This window comes from Adiantum capillus-veneris, chromosome 10 (genome assembly GCF_014529385.1).
Source record: "Adiantum capillus-veneris isolate H3 chromosome 10, ASM1452938v2, whole genome shotgun sequence".
NCBI lineage: Eukaryota > Viridiplantae > Streptophyta > Polypodiopsida > Polypodiales > Pteridaceae > Adiantum > Adiantum capillus-veneris.
The window spans coordinates 126,185,018-126,203,419 of NC_140940.1; the positions used below are offsets into that span (position 1 = coordinate 126,185,018).

The 18,402-nt window shown below is 44.0% G+C and overlaps 1 protein-coding gene across 1 annotated transcript; it reads right to left on the reverse strand.

Moving 5' to 3' along the window:
- Nucleotides 1-4,723: 4,723 nt before the first annotated feature.
- On the reverse strand, nt 4,724-16,504 carry LOC147449598 (Tetratricopeptide repeat (TPR)-like superfamily protein). The gene is made up of 4 exons (XM_086522020.1): nt 16,000-16,504; nt 6,047-6,199; nt 5,761-5,963; nt 4,724-5,250 (listed from the first exon to the last, which is right to left on the reverse strand). Exons 1-4 carry the CDS (start codon nt 16,453-16,455, stop codon nt 5,058-5,060), a joined length of 1,005 nt encoding a protein of 334 aa, XP_086378146.1. The 5' UTR covers nt 16,456-16,504; the 3' UTR covers nt 4,724-5,057.
- Nucleotides 16,505-18,402: the final 1,898 nt, after the last annotated feature.

An 18,402-nucleotide genomic window follows, 5' to 3' on the forward strand; every position in this document is an offset into this window, starting at 1 on the left:
TTGCACTCACTAATTCCACGAAACAACTTTTGGTTAGTTCATTTTTGGCTAATTTGTGCTTACATTACCCTCTTTTCTACTAATTTGTGTGCATTCTTGACTTGATATTTTTGGCTATTTGTGCTTACATGACCCTCTTTTCCACTAATTTTTGTGCATTCTTGATATTTTTGAAATCAAAAGCCCTATTTTTTTGTATCAAAGTATGCTCAAAGATCTCCCTGTTTATGGCTTTCATTTCAGCCCTCAATCAGGTAATGTGGAGGAAATTACTGCCACTAACTTCCATTTTGATCGTGTGTGTGTGTGTGTGTGTGTGTGTGTGTGTTTGCACGCGCGTGTATGCATGTGTGTGTGTGTGTGTGTGTGTGTGTGTGTGTGTGGCTATGTGGGCAAGAAGTGGTGGGAGTCACCTCTTAGATGGGAGAGAAGAAGCCAACTAGCCTTTGCAACTACCTCAGGCCAAGTCACAAAGGGGTGGAACCCACAGACTTCAAAGTCTAAAATTGAGCTCACTTAGATTTTAGGTCCGACCGAACCGATGGACTAGTGGCTATTGATTGGCCACTAAGGCATGAACCTCTTATCTCTGTCCATGAGCCTCTGACTACTTAATTTTCGCTGCATGCCCATCTACCTCCGCCTACCCAAAGCTCATGCTTGCCTCCCTGGCCTTATCCTGTTGGCCAAAGTAGTTGCCCGCACTACCCTAGATGCGCGACTTTCTTTAAGGGGTGCTTCCATGGTATTCAAGCCCCCTCCTATTGGTCAACTAGGTTTGAATCCATGTTCGCACTGCTCCATTCAATGTGCAACAACCACACAAGGAACACAAGATAAGTAAAAAATCTTTTAGATTTTAGAAGTTTGATGATCAAAACATTTCCAAATGAGTGCTATCATGGCTTACACAATTTGTTGACTATTTTGTCGGGGCTTTAATGAAAAAGACAAAATTAAATGTTCTACTAATAGTTTATCTAGCCAAGCTTCACTCTGATAAAGCACTTTGCAAAAGTTTGAAGCAACTGCATACTTGGGAAAGATTTCAACAATGGGAGAAAGATTCATTTTTGTCTCCTCAATTGAGCCTTGATGCTTGCCATGCTTGGGCAAAATTTTCCTGGATGCAAGGAAACAACATATCTCGCGTTAGTACCGACTTCTTCTACAAATACCTTTTACTCTTTTGTATGGTAAGAGACCATACAAACGGAGTACATTTCAAGCTTAATTCACTTAAAGTGGCATCACTTTATGAGGCCAACTCTATGGCTATAATGAGTAGCATTTGTGAATAGCGTGAGAATCATGTGTTAGAGATTCCCATGTAGGAGGTTGTGTCAATCCACATAGAGGGTTCATGCTAGTATGCTTGGCTTTAGGGGTCGGTTTTACATAGAGTGTAAGCTAAAGGCTTGCCCCAATAGACACCCATGTAAGCTGAAGCTTACACAAGAAAGCATGGACTCCAATCAAGGAGTCCAATATGTGTTACATTGGGTAACTACACATGGCTCATAAGATATATCTAATACAAGATAGTAGGTCTTATCTCCAAAATTTTGGGTTTGGGGTAGTGTTTAAACCCATTACAATACATCATTATAGTAGGTAGTGGTGAAATCCCCTTCTTGTTCTTCTACAACATGTACTTTGCCTTTAGAATCTCTAGGATTCTTTGGTTCTTAGCATTATCTGGGAAGAAACACCTACTACGTGCATGTCCCTTCTTGTTGATTGCTTTTGTCGCAATGTAAGCAACCTTTACCTTGTACAACTGTTGCATTAATTTGAGACCTTATGTAACATCTTCAAGTGCAGGGATGGAGTCTTTCTCCTTGAGCACAATTACAACATTATCAAAGCTACTTGGTAGGACTTTAATAAGGATGGTTACTTTATCCTCGTTTGGAATTTAGCATAGACATGCTGGGTTGAGATACTCTTGAGTCTGTTGACAAAAATAGAAACATCATTTTGATCTTGCATAGTGAGACCATAAAGTTGCATTTTGAGGCTCATCTTGGAGTGCTTACCTCGAGTATCAAATAGAAGCTCTAGGATTTGCTAAGGATGGAGAGATGTAGCATCATCAATGTGGTGGATGGTCATTTTCGAATGTTGTGATGATGATTCCAAGTGCTTGCTCATCTTTGGTTTATTGTTGAGCATTCAAAGATTGTGTCAAGGTTTCCCTCAAACTGGATGGCAGTTTTACAATGCTCCAAAGATTCATTTTCATGAGGGTGAAAGCATGAGTGGGTGGACAAAAAAATGTGTTTGAAAAATGCTCTTTTTGGATGTGTTTGACCAAATATGTTTGACCGAAACGAAAAAATATAGGGCATGTTGTATATCACTAGATAGCTCTTCAAAAGGAGAATCTAAATGTATAATGGGCACAAAATTTAGAATTGATTTACATAAAAATTATCACTCCCCACTTTTTACAAAATAGCTATTGAAAAACAGCTTCCCACCCTTAAAACTACATCACCCATTCATGCTTTCACCATTCGATATTTTTGGTGGACATTGTGTGTAGGGCGGTCTTACCAAATGATTTTGGTAGTGTTTGAATCCATCTACAACTTCGGAGTGTGAAATGGCAAAGCTCACTAGCTCAAATAGGGCATACAAATTGGGGTTTTTGGTTACAAGTAGGGAGAAAAATTAATAGCAACGCAAGCTTGAGGCTTTGAATGTATTTTACCCTTTAACACCAAGTTTAAAAAAAAAAACTCTAAAAATGGCTATTCGAATGCTTGATAGGATCTAATGAAGATCTACTTGCTGTATGCTACTCGTTGCCTGGTGTAAACAATGCTTTAGGCCTAGTTGACCAATAGAACAACTTGTTCGTTGCTGTTTGATTTTCGTCGCAACTATCTTCGTTCTTGCACCACCAGAGCATCTTTCCAAACTCTAATACCACTTCTATAGGTAGGATACCATACATGCAAGCAATCACAAGGGAGATTTGAATTTCTACACACAATACTAGTAAACTTTCACCTTTAGCATGACTCGTTATCCATAGACATCAGCACCATCTTTGGACACTTACCATGTTGCCCCCAATAACGTAACTCCTCCAAAAAATCCAAATGATGCTTGGGCTTTCTTTTGAAATTGTTACCACCATTCAAGTAGAATAGAGATCACATACCCTCTATTTGACACTAAGGTAGTCTCTAAACCAGCCTATCTCTTATTTCTAACTTGGCCATAGCTTGAGACTTCACAGGTTATACATAAAAAGCAATTGAATTTTTCATTCGTATTTCATCCACAGTCTGATGGTCAAACTGAGATCTACAATGAGTTGGCTTTCGATGTATTAAAGTCATATCTGCAAGATTAACATTCTCATTGGAAGAAGTATCTCCCGCTAGTTCAAACAATTTTGAATGACTCTTATTTCAATGCCATTGATAGAACACCATATGAGGTTGCATTTGGCCATCCGTTCCAATCCTTGTTGACTAGATTACTAATGCTAAGAGCAATCTTTGGATGAGATTTCTAAGAGTGTGAAGCTTCAAGGCCATGAATCTTATTCACGACAAGCTAATAAGCATCATCAAGAAGTTACTATCAAGGACAGGGATTGGGTCTATGGAACACCATCTTAAGCAAGTAGGAAAGAAGTGTCCAAAGTTGTCTTTTCAAATGGATGGCAAGAGTAAAATTTGTTCCCATCAAGCTTGACTACAAAATTGACTTGAACAAAATATATGTTCTAGGCACAATGAAACTGTAAGAGAGAAAAACTGTGAGAGGAAGACTAATGAGAAGAGTACGTACAAACGAGAGAAACCTAGAAACCAAGGTGAAAAACAACAAAAAGATAAACCTACACATGCACACACCACCCAACCACCCACATCATCATACCATTCCATTCATTATCAACATGAGGCATTGGAGGCAAATAAATCGCCTGTGTGAAAGTATTTTAAGTATAATAGGAATCTTGGGACCATGTCCCATTCTCGAACCCAAAATGGTTGAACTCACATCTAGACTTCAAAGGCAAATGCCTTGACCATGTTGGTAATGTGCAGCTTTCATGATACGTAGGCTTCCACGTTTCCTTTCGATAAGTAAACACGTCACTAGGACAAAGAAAATCTCAAGAAAAAAAGGTAATCTTGGAAATTTTATATATAAATAGAGAGAGAGAGAGAGAGAGAGAGAGAGAGAGAGAGAGAGAGGGAGAGATGTATGTGTGTGTGTGTGCATCATTTATCATGGGACTTCATCTTATATGAGAAGATATTTTTCTCACAGACCTTTGTCACCGTATATATGTTGTCACTAGCTTTAGTGGATGAATAGTTGCATCGTGTAAAAATGTGTCAAGTCTACTTCTATGCACAACATTAGCTCTACTCCATGCACTTCACACCCACATTGTACCTGGTTAGTCTGTGGCCTACAGCTAAGAGTGCTGCCAGCCAGGTCCTCGTAGCCGATACGTTGTGAGTTGTGGAGTTCAGCAAAGCTTTAAGACCTCTTGTATTCTTTTCTTTCGGCGGCAAGACAGGGGCCTTCCGTCTAGCTCACAGCGAGAATAGAGCTCCCAACACCCAAGTAGAGGCTTTTGCCACCAACTTCATCTACTCCTTTTAGCACCACCCTGACCACCTCAGGAGATAGGCTTACTCTACTTCCTTAGGGCACCGCCCTGGAAGACCCCTACACTATGCACAATTAGGGAGGAACAGCGACCAAGAATTCCTTTGCGCCATCATTTTTCCATGTTTGTTTAACAGTAAGGACACACTCAATCAAACATTCTCAGGCAACAGTGTGGATGCTATTCTGCGTTAAGGCTGGCATGAGTACAACAAGATGTCACAAGCTACAGCTTATATCACAGAGATTGAGTGTAGTTTACTTTACGAACTGTGACCCTGTTGAGAGCTTTCACCGAAACTCCCAGGCATCTCTCCAGACTCCCACAATACCCTAGCTTGGGAAAAAGCAGGGCCAGTATGCGCACAAATAGCCACAATAAATTCAATGTACAAGAAAGAACCAACAGATCCTCAGTCTTGGAACACCAAAGCAATTCCTACTAAGGTTAACCAGACTGTCACCGCAACCCAGAAGTAAGGACTTCGCTCCCAGCGGGGGGGGTTCCATACTAGCCAGTCCTCCATGTAATCCTTCGTTGGCATTGCCTTCTTTGTAAACTTTTTTCTCCGTTCTTTGTACATCTTGCTCCATGTTCTTGTCTCACTACATCAAATCAAATCTATATAATCAGGCTGTTCAAATGTGACAAAACAAATATTTATTTAGCCCCAAAAAAGCCCAATATGACTCATTAAAGTCGCCCCCACAAGAAATCATAATCAGCTCCATCATACATTGAGACATCTCCCCTACAGTCATCAATGCCTGATATTGGTCGTAGAACTAGGTATAAGTATGCTCACAAGCACGCGCGTCAGAAGTGCAGATCCTAAGCTTTCTTGGATAGATATGCAACATCTATATGCATTTTGCAGCAATGCCCCGCACGTACTACTTTGGACTCGCTTCTATATGGCTAGCTTGATGAACTGTTCAATAGTTCCTACATACAAATGGTAGTTCCAAGTTTTAATATAGAAATTGAGTCAATTAGTCACAGCACGCACGCGCACACAAACAAAACTGAGCATATAATTAAATAGAGGCTTGCTTACTGTCTGTCATGGCTGCAGAGATGCCAAGCAAAATCAGCTAATAAAAAAAAACCCTTACCTATTGTTGTCACCAATCAGTGGTATGGTAACCATTTCTTCTCTTGATATCTTCAACTTCGGTGCTTCTAAAATGTATCGCAGATCCTTAGCCTGCCTCCGGATAGATCTACTCGGATGGTTGTTTTCCAATGATTTGTACAATGCAATGCACCGGGCGTGCTTGCCATCAGCCTCATAAGCCATAGCAAGCCAAACCTGGACCTGAAAAAAAACAGCACGCTGATGGTCAGTGGTTTTCTTTCTTGAACAAACACCCATAATATTGCACCGGCTAGTACACTTACCTCACCACCAAGGTGTGAAGAGCCCGGAATATTGGTAAGGGCTCCCTCAAAGAACTTCACAGCCTTGTCATACATGCCTCTTCCATATGCTCGCTGGCCCAATTGAAACATTTGTTCAGCTTGTCTTCTTCTCTCAGCTTGCTCCTTTGCTCGCTGCACATAGACGGTGTATGGTGTAAATCATTAAGTAAAATGACAATGCAATCTTATACATACACTGCAACATAGCAACCGCCATATATTTGCAATAGGCTGCTTGGTTTATTTATCCTAGTTCGCAAGGGCCCTCTAAGTTGCTTGTACAGATCCATCTCCATGCTGGCGTAGCAACTCAATCCATTCAAGCCATAATTTGAGCTCCTAGAACAGACACACAACTAGTCCGTGCGCTCCGTGTCCCATATCACAGAGAGCTCCAATACAACCAAAACTACTACTAGTTCCATATGCATTACAGCAAGCATGTCTTTACGATAGAAGAAAGCTCCAAATCCTCCATCATGTTCCTTCTAGAAGACTCCACATTGAATAATGACTACTTGAAGTCTGACTTGTCCACTCTCTGTTTTACCAACAGCGTGACCTCCAAATTAAAAGCCCAAACTAGGTGGCTGGTGACATGGCATAAGCCACCAAGTAGAGAGCAAAGGAAGAGACCAAGCAGAGCACACATACGGCGGCCAAATCTGAGTGCAGGAGCCTGTCAAATACGCCGCAAAATCGGTGCCAACCACCAGCTGTAAAGATGCTGCTGACATGGCAGAACTTTACACAAGAAGCTTTTTGAAGAATAAAAGAGTTTTTAAATGCTTTTGACCTTTTCAAGTGCCTATAAATTAAAGGCCTTAATGCCAGTTGGACACAGATTGTGTGTGGTCATACAAAGCTGTTGTAAAACTCTCTTTATATAATTGAAAAAGAATAGTTTTTTTCATGTGCCTATGTTTCACCATGCAAACGATTTGAGAATTTCATACTCCAGCCTGGAAGGGCGGCCCAAATTTTGGCCCAAAACTGCTAACAATGGAATTTTTCGTCTCAAACCTGCAACCTTTTGCTTCTTTCTATGTTCTTAAGTGTGCTTGTTTGAAGATAATGAAAGCTTCATGCATCTTGTCATTTCCCCTCTACTTTTCTTAGAACAAAAGTATGAAACCCGATGTATGGTATTTTCAAGGAGTCTAACTCGTGCTTTCATACCCGTATGCGTACGCTATGTGATCGGCGTATGAAAAACTAAGCAAGAGACATTGCTAGAGGTGCTCAACTTAAAGGCCTCTACTCTCCCAAGGAGCTACACCTCTTCCACGTCGACTCAAGTGACATCTGAAGTGTTTTTCTTTTATAGTTATTTTCCAGTCGTATCATTGTTATTCCTGTCAGCACATGGTGCCGACTGGTTACATTTTCACTAGAAGAAAGTGAGCTATTGAATCTGTCCACTAGAAATTATAATCCAGATGCCACCACACCCACTCTCGGTCGTCGGCGGGAGGTCAAAGATCAAATTCGTAGCAATACTGTCCCACCGTCGATCTCAACTCGGTAAAGATTATAGGGTTCCTCCTGCCTTGTGCCTGCCATGCTTCCGTCTTTTGACTTACCATGCAAGTCCGCACAAACACATCCACATCTAACTTGAGCCACATCTAACTGAGCAAGGCCAATAAAAGTACCTCTACTGTCACAAACTGATGACATGGCATGGCCTAACTGGCAGAACCCAGCCGAGGGGCCTCGGCCCTAACAAAGAGAAGCAGAAGAAGTTATCACCTACTTACAAAAGATGGCCAAGAGGCCTAAAAGATAAGAGGGTTAGCACTTTTCCTAACCCTACCAGCTTACCTGAATCCGGCTGAAGGACCTTAACCCTTAAAAATAAACCTGGAGTCCAACTTGTGTAAAAGATGGTGTGGTGGGATGTGGCAGTACGGACTAGCCCGCGTTTTACGGAAGGCACAAAGGGCGCTAGATTTTAGGCCTGCAGCTTTTGGGAGCCAATGCTTTTCGTGTAACTCCAAGGGACTTTATGTCAAAGTCGGCGATGTGGAAGCGTGTAGACCAAGGTGAGAAAGCACCGGGGGGGGGAGAGAGAGAGAGAGAGACAGAGAGAGAGATGCACCGAACCAATCAACCAAGGCAATGAGATAACATATGATAATACAATGGGGGACTGAGGGTTTCTTATATAGAAACCTCAGTAAATTGCCCTACCTAGACTTTGACAAATACGTGAAATAAATCCCTGAAAGCCAAAATAAATACTAGGTTCACACTGGGCGGTTCACTTAAGATGCCTAAACTTTAACACCCTCTCTGCAGCTCATAGTGGACATCAATAGTGAAACCAAGTCGATGAAGAAGCTCCATGGACACCCCAGCAGTTGCAGACTACTAGATACACCTCGGTGTTGCTCTCCTCAACTTTGTACCTGAAAGAAATGCTATCTTGAGCATCGGTTGCCTCTGTAGAGAATCTGAACCGTAGACAAGACTACGTCCAATAATCCCCATTCATGAACTGTGAACATATCATGTCCAAAATATAACACTCCAAGATAATGAACTCTAGAACACATCATGTCGATGATCCGACCAACAACAATGAATTGGCGTGCCCATCCATAGTGTCTTTGATACGCCTGATTGGTTCCTTGCCAGATGCATGTGCCTTGAACTCCGACCTACGGGTCCAAACACCAATAACTTGAACTCCTACACAAGGGTCCAAATCAATCATAGGGAGCACTGTCTGCCCCTCTCTGCCACTCATAAGCCTCTCTCTGGCTGAAGCTAGTGGTGACACCTTCACATTGACTAGAAATCTGCGTCGAGGCCACTGTGGCCACTGCCACGTGTGCCATGCCGATCTCCTCTGTCAAAACTTTATTAAAGTAATCTCTGTCCAGCTTGCCTTTGACTTTGTCTTCAAGTGAATTCCTGCTTTTGCCTTTGGCTTCCAACTCCCGAGCCAAACAAAGCGTCGAATCACAATCATAACTGTTATCGCACCTCTCGGATACCGAGACAGCTAACTGAGTACTGGTACTGCCATCCGTGTCAAGCTTGCCGATGCCGTTGTCCTTGGTCAAACTTGCCCATTTGCCTTTCTTTGACTTCAGAATGTCGAGCCAAACAGTTGGGTGGTCTCCTTGAGAACTGTGCCGGTGCATAGGCCGCTAACTGGAAGGTTGATCTGCTCTCCATAGCTTTTAGTTGGTTTTGGTCTCGCCTCTTTTGCTGCTCCCTGACCGCTTCAATAGGCTGCTGTCCAGCCTGCAGAAAACACTCCAGACGTGCTCCAAGCGAGGCCGAAAACGCTGGATGATGGTCTAGCGAACACAGGAACTCCTCTTGCTCGAGAAACGCCGAAGAGGCTGCTGTTACGCAGGAAACGCTGCCGTTCAGGGATGAAAAACGCAGCCAAAAAACGCCAGGCAGAAGGGAGTTGCGTTTCAAAAACGCAGGCTCTGCTGGGGGCAGATGGCTGCGCATGTGGGCAGAACAGGGCAGCAGGCCTGTGAGTTTCAAAACGCCAGGTAGCAGAGCAAAACGCTGGCAGTTCGGGCAGATTTCCGCGGTAATGGCTGCAGAGAGGAAAAACGCCAGGGAGATTGTAAAATGCAGGGCAGCAGGGCAGCGTTTTAGGGTAATGGTAGCAGAGGGTTTCTTTTTCTCCTCTCCGGGTCACCTTGCTCCGCCAAGGTCCTTCACTCGCCCATTTGCTCTGATACCATGTAAAAGTCGGCGATGCGGAAGCGTGTAGACCAAGATGAGAAAGCACGAGAGAGAGAGAGAGAGAGAGAGAGAGAGAGAGAGAGAGAGAGAGAGAGAGAGAGAGAGAGAGAGAGAGAGAGGCACTGAACCAATCAACCAAGGCAATGAGATAACAGATGATAATACAATGGGGGTTGAGGATTTCTTATATAAAAACCTCAGTAAATTGCCCTACCCAGACTTTGACAAATAAGTGAAATAAATCCCTAAAAGCCAAAATAAATATTGGGTTCACACTGGGCAGTTCACTTGAGATGCCTAAACTTTAACACTTTAGAAGTGTGCCCAGGCCCTCGCTCTTGAAGGACCCTCGGACATTCTACTCTTGTCAAGCAATAAGGAAGAAATACCGCGAAGGGGTGCCTGGCTTTGGGCCATTGCGTCTGGGGACAGTACTTTGCCGTTCTGTGTCGACTCTACTCTTTTCTCTCTCCCTCTTTTTGTCACTAAATGATTGTCAAAGGTGCAACGGAAAAGGGTGAATCAGGTGATGCACTTCTATGCAACCACAAGCAAGCCACCTCTTCGTATCGGGCAGCCAATAGATCTCGGATCCACCACGATGGATCTCCTTGTCGTCAATCTCCTAGCGCACGTTTAGAAGCTCTTCTCATAGATCCCATTGTGATCTCTGGATTTGCTCATGGCATGCACTCTTCTTTCACGCATGAATGTCCTGATGTGACAGTGTTAGTTCAAAATGTCGGTTTTCGTCGTAGATTTGTGGTTTCTCCTCTCAAAGGATGTGATTTGATTTTTGGCATCAAGTGGTTTAAAGGTTATAATCCACACATTGATTGAAAGAAAACACTCTCTCTCACACAGTCGAAGGAGCACCTCCCGTGGTTCTTCGCTGTGCAAGAACATTCCATCTTAACCATTAATCTTTCACTCTCATGTTTCGAAAGAGGGTAAAACACGTAGTATTATAGTTTCTCTCAGTACACGGTCCCACTGTCCAGAAAAGAACGAGTCATTGCATGAAAAGGAATCTCTCTCTCTCTCATTCCTTCTCCGAAGCACGATACGCATTTTTTGCATGACAGAGATGTGATTGTTCGTCGGGATGACCAAGCCTTCATGTTGCTCCAGTCTGTACCAAGTATACCTTGGGGTGACTGTCAAGCTAAATAGTTCCAGTCTTGTGAGTAGTTTGATGGTTTGGATAGTACAGCTAACCTCATTGCAACCTCATTGCAAATACAATCAGTCACGCAGGACCGATCTTGGCTCTAGAGTCGAGGTCCAAAGTGCCCATTCAGGAAGTATCTTGTGTTCACATGATTAGTCAGTATGCATTGTCCGAGTCTCTCATTCGTGATAGTCTCTTGTATTTTCGTCACCATCTTTATGTGTTACCTTTCCATAGGCATGTCGTATTGCACGATGCACATGATTCACCCACGGATGAGCACCGATGTATCCAGATCAATTTAGAAAAGAAAGAAAATTTGCATTCAAGAACTTCACAATGTTTCGCGATTGCCATTTTGATAGTCGATTTTGCATGTTCATTCCTTGGTAGGACACAGTCACGGGAAAAGCACGATCATGATTGTCCATCAAGCATTGGCATTTCCGTTGTGGTTTGCCACAGTTGATAGCTTTAGGACGAAAGGTCAAGTTTAGATCTCACTTTTGGCACATATTTGGTGAACAGTTTGGCACTCTCTCACATTGTTCATTTGCATTTCATGCACAGTCATTTAGGAAGAACAGTTTTTTTCCAGTCACTCGACAAGAACGGATATGTTTATGGTTTTGTGTTTCAAGTGGTTTCAGGGATATTCCTCAGTGGAGATTCTTGAAGAAGATGAACCCTAGATCATAGACGAAGTCGAAGACAAGGAGCCGCGGCAGATTATTCTGTCGCTTTCGGCACGGCCCAAAGAAGTAAGCATTGCACACTTCCTGAAGTTCAAGTATCGCGGGACCCACGCAGCCGAGTGGGCTAGCGAAGAGCACTTCGCAGGATACCAAGAGTCGTTGGCGGACTCTATGGACGCTATACAACTCGGTACCAGTACCTCACCTTGAAAAGGGGGGATGTCACGTGCACATCTAACCCTATGTGCATGTGGACAAGCTATTTCTACTTCACGGGTTTAGGTAGCCTAGAAAGTGTTCTGGCACCCTTGTGAGCATGTACGCAAGCCGTGCATGTCCAGGCACTGAGTAGCTGCATACCCTTTGATTGCACACACCATGATCATTAGCATCAGTACTCCGTATCTAGCATGAGCGTTTTCCACCACATGAACCCATTTTTACGACTGCATGTGAAACACCTCTTATAGGTCATTGTATTATTGACTTATCATTTTCCAATCGTGGGGCTGAAATGAAGGCTGCTCGACCCAGTATAATTGCAGCTATATAAGGAGGCCAAGGCGCCAATAGAGAGCAGAAGAGCCAAAAGACAGAGAAGAACCAACAGCTCCGACAACAGACCAGCCTCCCTCTAGCGTTTTCCTCAACATGACCTAGTGTTTGCAGATCTCAGCCATCAGCGTTTTCTGTTGGCAAGGATAGCTTCGCAAAACCTCATCGTACCTCACCCATCCGGTAGCAGATCCTCGCCGTTTTCCAGCTATCATAGCAGATCAGCCAGCGCTTAGTTTTCAGCCCAAGAACAGACAGCGTTTTCAGATTTCAGCAGCGTTCACACATTTCAACCATCAGCATTTTTGCATAGCCTCGTCGTAATCGCCGGCACAGTTGCAGAATTCAGCCCAAGGACAGCGCTCAGTTTTCAGCCAACCTTCAGCCTAGCGTTTTTTCATTTTCAGCCCTCAGTCTTCGCCGTCGTCGACCACAGCATCTAGACCCATTGCACCGAACTTGTGCAATCTAAAGCAAATACCTCTCTAGCAATAGAGAGGGGGGCCCTTGGAGGGGGGTTTGGGACCCCATCTGGTATCGTATCTTCTCTCTCTCTCTCTCTCTCTCTCTCTCTCTCTCTCTCTCTCTCTCTCTCTCTCTCTCTCTCTCTCTCTCTCTCTCTAGCACTCTCAAATACCTCTCTATAGAGAGGGGGCCCCTTGGAGGAGGGTTTGGGACTCCATCTGGTATCGTCTCTTCTCTCTCTATCTCTCATGCACTTGCACTCAATTTTCCACTTGTTCGGGTCATTGCACATTATCTCTCTAAGTAATAAAGGCTCTCCCTTCTGCTGAGTAAAAGGGAGCTTGAGCACTCACTGATCGCGCATCCTGAGCCATACACCATTGTTCACTTCCCACATTTGTCTTCTTTTTAAAAGCTTCATCAAACTCTTTCTGCGAGTACAGTTTCTGTCTGCTTTTTTGCACTCGGCTTTTCCTTCTATTTCATTACCGACTTGAGAGGAGAATGGACGTCCTCGTGCCATCTGGAGTGCACCTTGTCGAGCGGGTAATCCTTCAGTTGATCCACATAATTTGGGTCCTTGGAGTACCTAATCAATCTTTTCATGCATGTGTCAACCTGCAGTTGACGTTTGTAATCTGCTCTGTCAAGATTCCCGGTCAAAAATTTGCCAAAAGATCCCGACTCCTCGGAAAAAGGCTTACTCCCATTGGAATATCCGTTAATTACTCTATTCCCTCGCTCGGATTTTGCTTTTTTCATCTCCCTGCAGACTGTGTCCGTTGGAGGAGTGTCGTCACTGTGCGAGAACCCATGTGTGTTGTAGAAAGAATCGGATCCTCCAAAGAATCGTCTGAGTTGAGGGAGGTTGCTAGAGCCTTATGTTCACCTTCTAGATCTCGCTTACATTGTCGTGTGCACATATCTCTCTGTGTCACGTGGACATGCTACTACTACCTCTTGGAAACCAAGGTTTGTCTATAGAGTATAAGGAATTTAGTTCCGACAATTTTGTGAACCTATTCGCAAGACTTGGATGTTCACATGGCACATAGAGCCAGTGTGCATGTGACATCATAGAAAAGAATTTCTACACTGAAGTTTGAGCAACAATTGATGCTATACAAATAGAAAATTTACTAAAATGAAGCATACATTTTGTTGATGACACTCACATATCGAGAAAGAGAATCAATTCCTTCTTGATAAAGAAATCCATTGACTTTAAGCCCCGAATTATAAAGACTACCATGTGCACCACAATTCCATGCAATTAATAGCAGCCACACAAACATGCGGCGAGGCCTGGAGTAGCTCAGCCTACTTGCACGGAGGAGCGCTTGAGACAGCCCCTTGTTTGGAACCCCATGGTTAGCACTCAGAGAGGCCACTTGGTTGGTAGTCGGCCTCATGTTTTCCTGGGGTCCCATGGCAGCGGGTCCAGCACGCTCTTTAGGTGACTGGTTATAGTTTTCAGGCTTGTCAGAGGAGCTGCAGGGTCTTCAGCTACTACAGAGCATGAGAGGGGTGTAGAGCATGTGCCAAGATATCTCAGAGGCAGTACCAGCTGAGTGGCTCACACCTCTCGAGCCAGCAGCGCCCAAATGGATGGGAGCCTTCACGCAACTGGAGGTTCGAACCCCATGGTTAGCACTCAGAGAGGCCACTTGGTTGGTAGTCGGCCTCATGTTTTCCTGGGGTCCCATGGCAGCGGGTCCAGCACGCCCTTTAGGTGACTGGTTACAGTTTTCAGGCTTGTCAGAGGAGCTGCAGGGCCTTCAGCTACTACAGAGCATGAGAGGGGTGCAGAGCATGTGCCAGGATATCTCAGAGGCAGTGCCAGCTGAGTGGCTCACACCTCTCGAGCCAGCAGCGCCCAAATGGATGGGAGCCTTCACGCGATTGGAGGTTCTCATCTCAGTTCGGGCATGTTCAGAGACTGTACCCTCCCTGTTTTTGGAGTTACAGGGTGAGGGACACTTACAGCGAGTTGCAGTAGAGGCCCCGCAGGTGGCAGAGTGCTGTTTTTAGAGGAACCGGATGGTGGGCATCTGTGGGAGGACTTGTGTCATCGATCCTTACCGAGCAGTTCTTGAGACTGGACATTGGAGACTGTGGGCTTGGAAGAGCTGTCCACTAGCACGAGTACAGTGGGATCCTGGCGAGTGGCTTTGGAGGGACCCTTTCTCTTCTGCAGACCACCCAGGGACACCCTTTCTCTTCTGCAGACCACCCAGGTGTCCCTTTCTTTCAATAAACTGTTCGACTGGGACGTCACATGCAGAGAGGCTCGCGCTGCTGCAGCACCTCATTGGCAGGAGGAGGGTCTCACAGTTGAGTTCTTGGCAGCTTTTTGGAAGAGGTTGTGGGACTCCAGACAGCCGAGGCGAGTCACTTTGTTTCAGTGGCTCGTCGCACACAAAGCTACAGCAGTTGGGAGCTGGCTTGTACATAGTGGTCTCTCGACCGCATGTGCAGCTTGTGACCATCTTGTGGAAAGTCAGCGTCACTGTCTTTGGGACTGTCCTTTCGCACAGCAGGTGTGGCTTCGTGTTCTTCGGCTGATGTCTGCTCTTTCCACGGCCCGACAGTACACTTGGGGGGCAGCTGCTTGGTCCACTCTTATGGGCCAGGCACTTCAGTTTAAGCTATCTTCCACAAGCAGGATGATAGTGATGCAGGGGGGGGGGGGGGGCGACCTACACTCTAGCCTGCCACAGAGCTTACTCCATAGGAGTGGTGCAGAGAGAGAGAAAGAGGATTGTTGGGAGCTCATCTGTGGCCTGACACTCTGGTTCATCTGGCGGGCTCGCTGCTTTCGCATCTTCAAGGCTCGCCCTGTACCACCAGCAAAGACTGTTCGCGATCTTTGGCTAGAGCTAATCCACACACTCAGAGGACAACTCGAGAGACTCCAAGGCGGCTCCGACCACGCAGAGAGGCATTCCTTTGACTCTGGCGTCCTGGGCCTTTTTTCACCATGGTCCATGATGTACTTAGATGGCACTACCGCCCACTTGTGTGGCTCTTCCCTCCTCCCATTTCTTGATTTAGCCTCTTTGTACATATGCTTTTTTTTCATTGGGAGAGTCTCCCCATCATGGTTGTTGTAGCCCTCTCTTGAAGAGGAGGTTGTAGCCCTATGGGCAGTTTCATTAACTAATAGAATGGTCTTTTTCTCGAAAAAAAAAACATGCTCATCAGAAGAAAAAATACAGATTCTTGGCTTTCCTTACCGTTCTTCTCTCTTATTCCTAACCTTGGATATGAACCAACCCATCACACGGCTCCGGGATTAAAAAACGGAAAGAAAGTATTAGCAAGCAAACCTTAGCAAGTTCTTCACTCAATTTCTGTGCTTGATCTGGCTCAACAGATTCGTCATTGGAAGCTGCAGTATTTGCCTGCTGCTGATTATCTTGTTGAGAAGACGAAGACGAGGAACCTTTGAGTTTTCTGGCTTCATCAATGAGCTCCTTCATATCTTCAATGTCACCAAGCTTCTTTTTACCCTCTTCCTGCTCCCAGAAGTTCTCCTCACTCTCCGGATCAGAGGGGAACGAAGAGCACGTAGCAATCAAAGCACGTGACCTTCTGGGAGGGTGGCCTTTCCAGAACCTTGCATGAGCCCACAGCAACGTTCCACATGTTGGGGGGCCCTTGCGCAGGCGGCCCGCTCCTCTTCCTCCTCCTCCAAAAATCCCACATGAGCAGCTGCTGCGATGATGAGCGCCTGCTAGGATAAATGAATTGCTCTTGATCCGTGCAGGAATCACATTCGCCATATGCTAAAAGTGAGCTTGTTTGTCATGGATATTTTATGTGTGTCTGCCCAAAGGCCAGAGTCTTGACATTGCTTCACGATTTTTAGCTTTGGCTATTAAAAAATTTGCTTTATTTTAAAAAAAGAGAAAATTTTGATTGACCCCAAGAGAGTGGGCAATGAATATGGAACTGATGGAAAGGATAAATGTTCTCCTTTCTGAAATCCTAAATAGCTTTTTGGCTTTCTAAAAGAAACCCTTAGTGTTGTGTTGGGTTAGGCAGACTTTCATTGTTTTCAGTGTGCATGATGGAGACTTACCATTTCATATTCTGACATGTTTTTACTTTTCTTGCATTCTATTGTTTTAGAATGCTAAAGTGAAGCTTCACCTTGCATAATTTTAGTAAATTTTACACACACACACACACACACACACATGTTTATTTTTGTATTCTATTGTTTTAGAATGTTAAAGTGAAGCTTCACCTTGCATAATTCTAATAAATTCTATACACACACACACACATATATATTAATTAGTTCTTTTTATTTCACCTTTCATTTCACAATTTCACATGGTTTTGCATTTTATAGCTTAACGTTCGAGAAAGTCTACTTTATTAAGCAGTTGATGATCGAGTTTCCTCCTCATAAAGAAGAAAACCGGAGATACCAGCAAAATTTTTGAGATTTGCAAAATTTTTGGACGATTTTCTTACATATTTCATTGATTTTTCTTCCGTTTACCATGGTTTGCAGCTAGCTAGTCTCGATTTTCAGTCTGCTCAAGACTAAGCTGAGGCAATCTTTTCCCAAACACTGATACACTTTCTTATTGTTTTTGAAAGCCGTCGTGACCCTTTCACTTGTTTTAACAAAAAGATATCATTAATTAAAAAAATCTTATGATTTGTCGGATTTTAAATTAGAGTGCCATGATTACTTTGTAGGGAATGGTTCAATTCAAGTCACATCCATGAAGTAAATTAGCATCGAATAAGCCCCAATGGAAGAAAAGTAGTGTATCTGTATTTTGTGCCGAAAATGGATCCTAGTGCATGACCATATAAATCATGCATGCCTCACAAGAATGGAAAATCAGATGTTGGTACTGAAAAATATTATATAGACATGGATTCAAAAGATCATGATCAATAGTATGTGACCCACGCGTTGTAGCGGCTAGTTATAAGCTTCCATGCACATCACATTGCGCACATTGTGGGCCTGCATGCCTAGATTTTGCAGCACCATGCACAGGTTTTGAGAGGGGATGTTACTATCTGTCACATCCTTGAGAGCCAGGTGGAAGCCTTGAAGTGCTTAGATGGCAGCAAGTGACATGTAGACGGCCTAATCATTAGCATTGTCATAGCAAGGGTCCTCATGTTATTAAAGTATATTTTTCCCTCATCTACTATGAGTAACTACTTGTAAAGAGCACTAAAAGTAGAATTGACAACATCTTGGCAATGCCCTCCTATTGAACCCGTTGAAAGTAGTCCAAAAATGTCTCGCTATTCCCTGGGAAATTGAAGGCATCAAATCAGAGAGAGAGAGAGAGAGAGAGAGAGAGAGAGAGAGAGAGAGAGAGAGAGAGAGAGAGAGAGGGAGGGGAAATGCAAGTAGAGTCAATGCATTGGAAGAGATCATATCCAGGAGATGAAGCACATATGAAGCTCATCCACAAATGGTTTGTCCATTCGTTCATAAATTTTACCTTCTTGCATACTATCACATGTCTTCAAGATGCAAGAATAGGTGATCACATTTAGAGAGTGGCCCTCACCTCGCGTCTGATTAAAACAACTTAGAGCTCCTTTGTTATTCCCATGTGTTGTCCATGCTAGACATACCTTGCAAAAATGGAGTTCAAGAAAACAGCTCATCTAGAGACCTACTTGCCCTCATTCTGTACACATGAGCAACACATGCTTTTAACACAATAAACAAAAGTGATTGTATA

Coding starts and splice junctions, on each gene's coding strand:
- LOC147449598 (XM_086522020.1), bottom strand. CDS start 16,455: ATGGCGAATGTGATTCCTGCACGGATCAAGAGCAATTCATTTATCCTA. Junction 6,200..15,999: donor TGAGTGAAGAACTTGCTAAG/GTTTGCTTGCTA, acceptor GTCTATGTGCAG/CGAGCAAAGGAGCAAGCTGA. Junction 5,251..5,760: donor CTGATTGGTGACAACAATAG/GTAAGGGTTTTT, acceptor GATTTGATGTAG/TGAGACAAGAACATGGAGCA.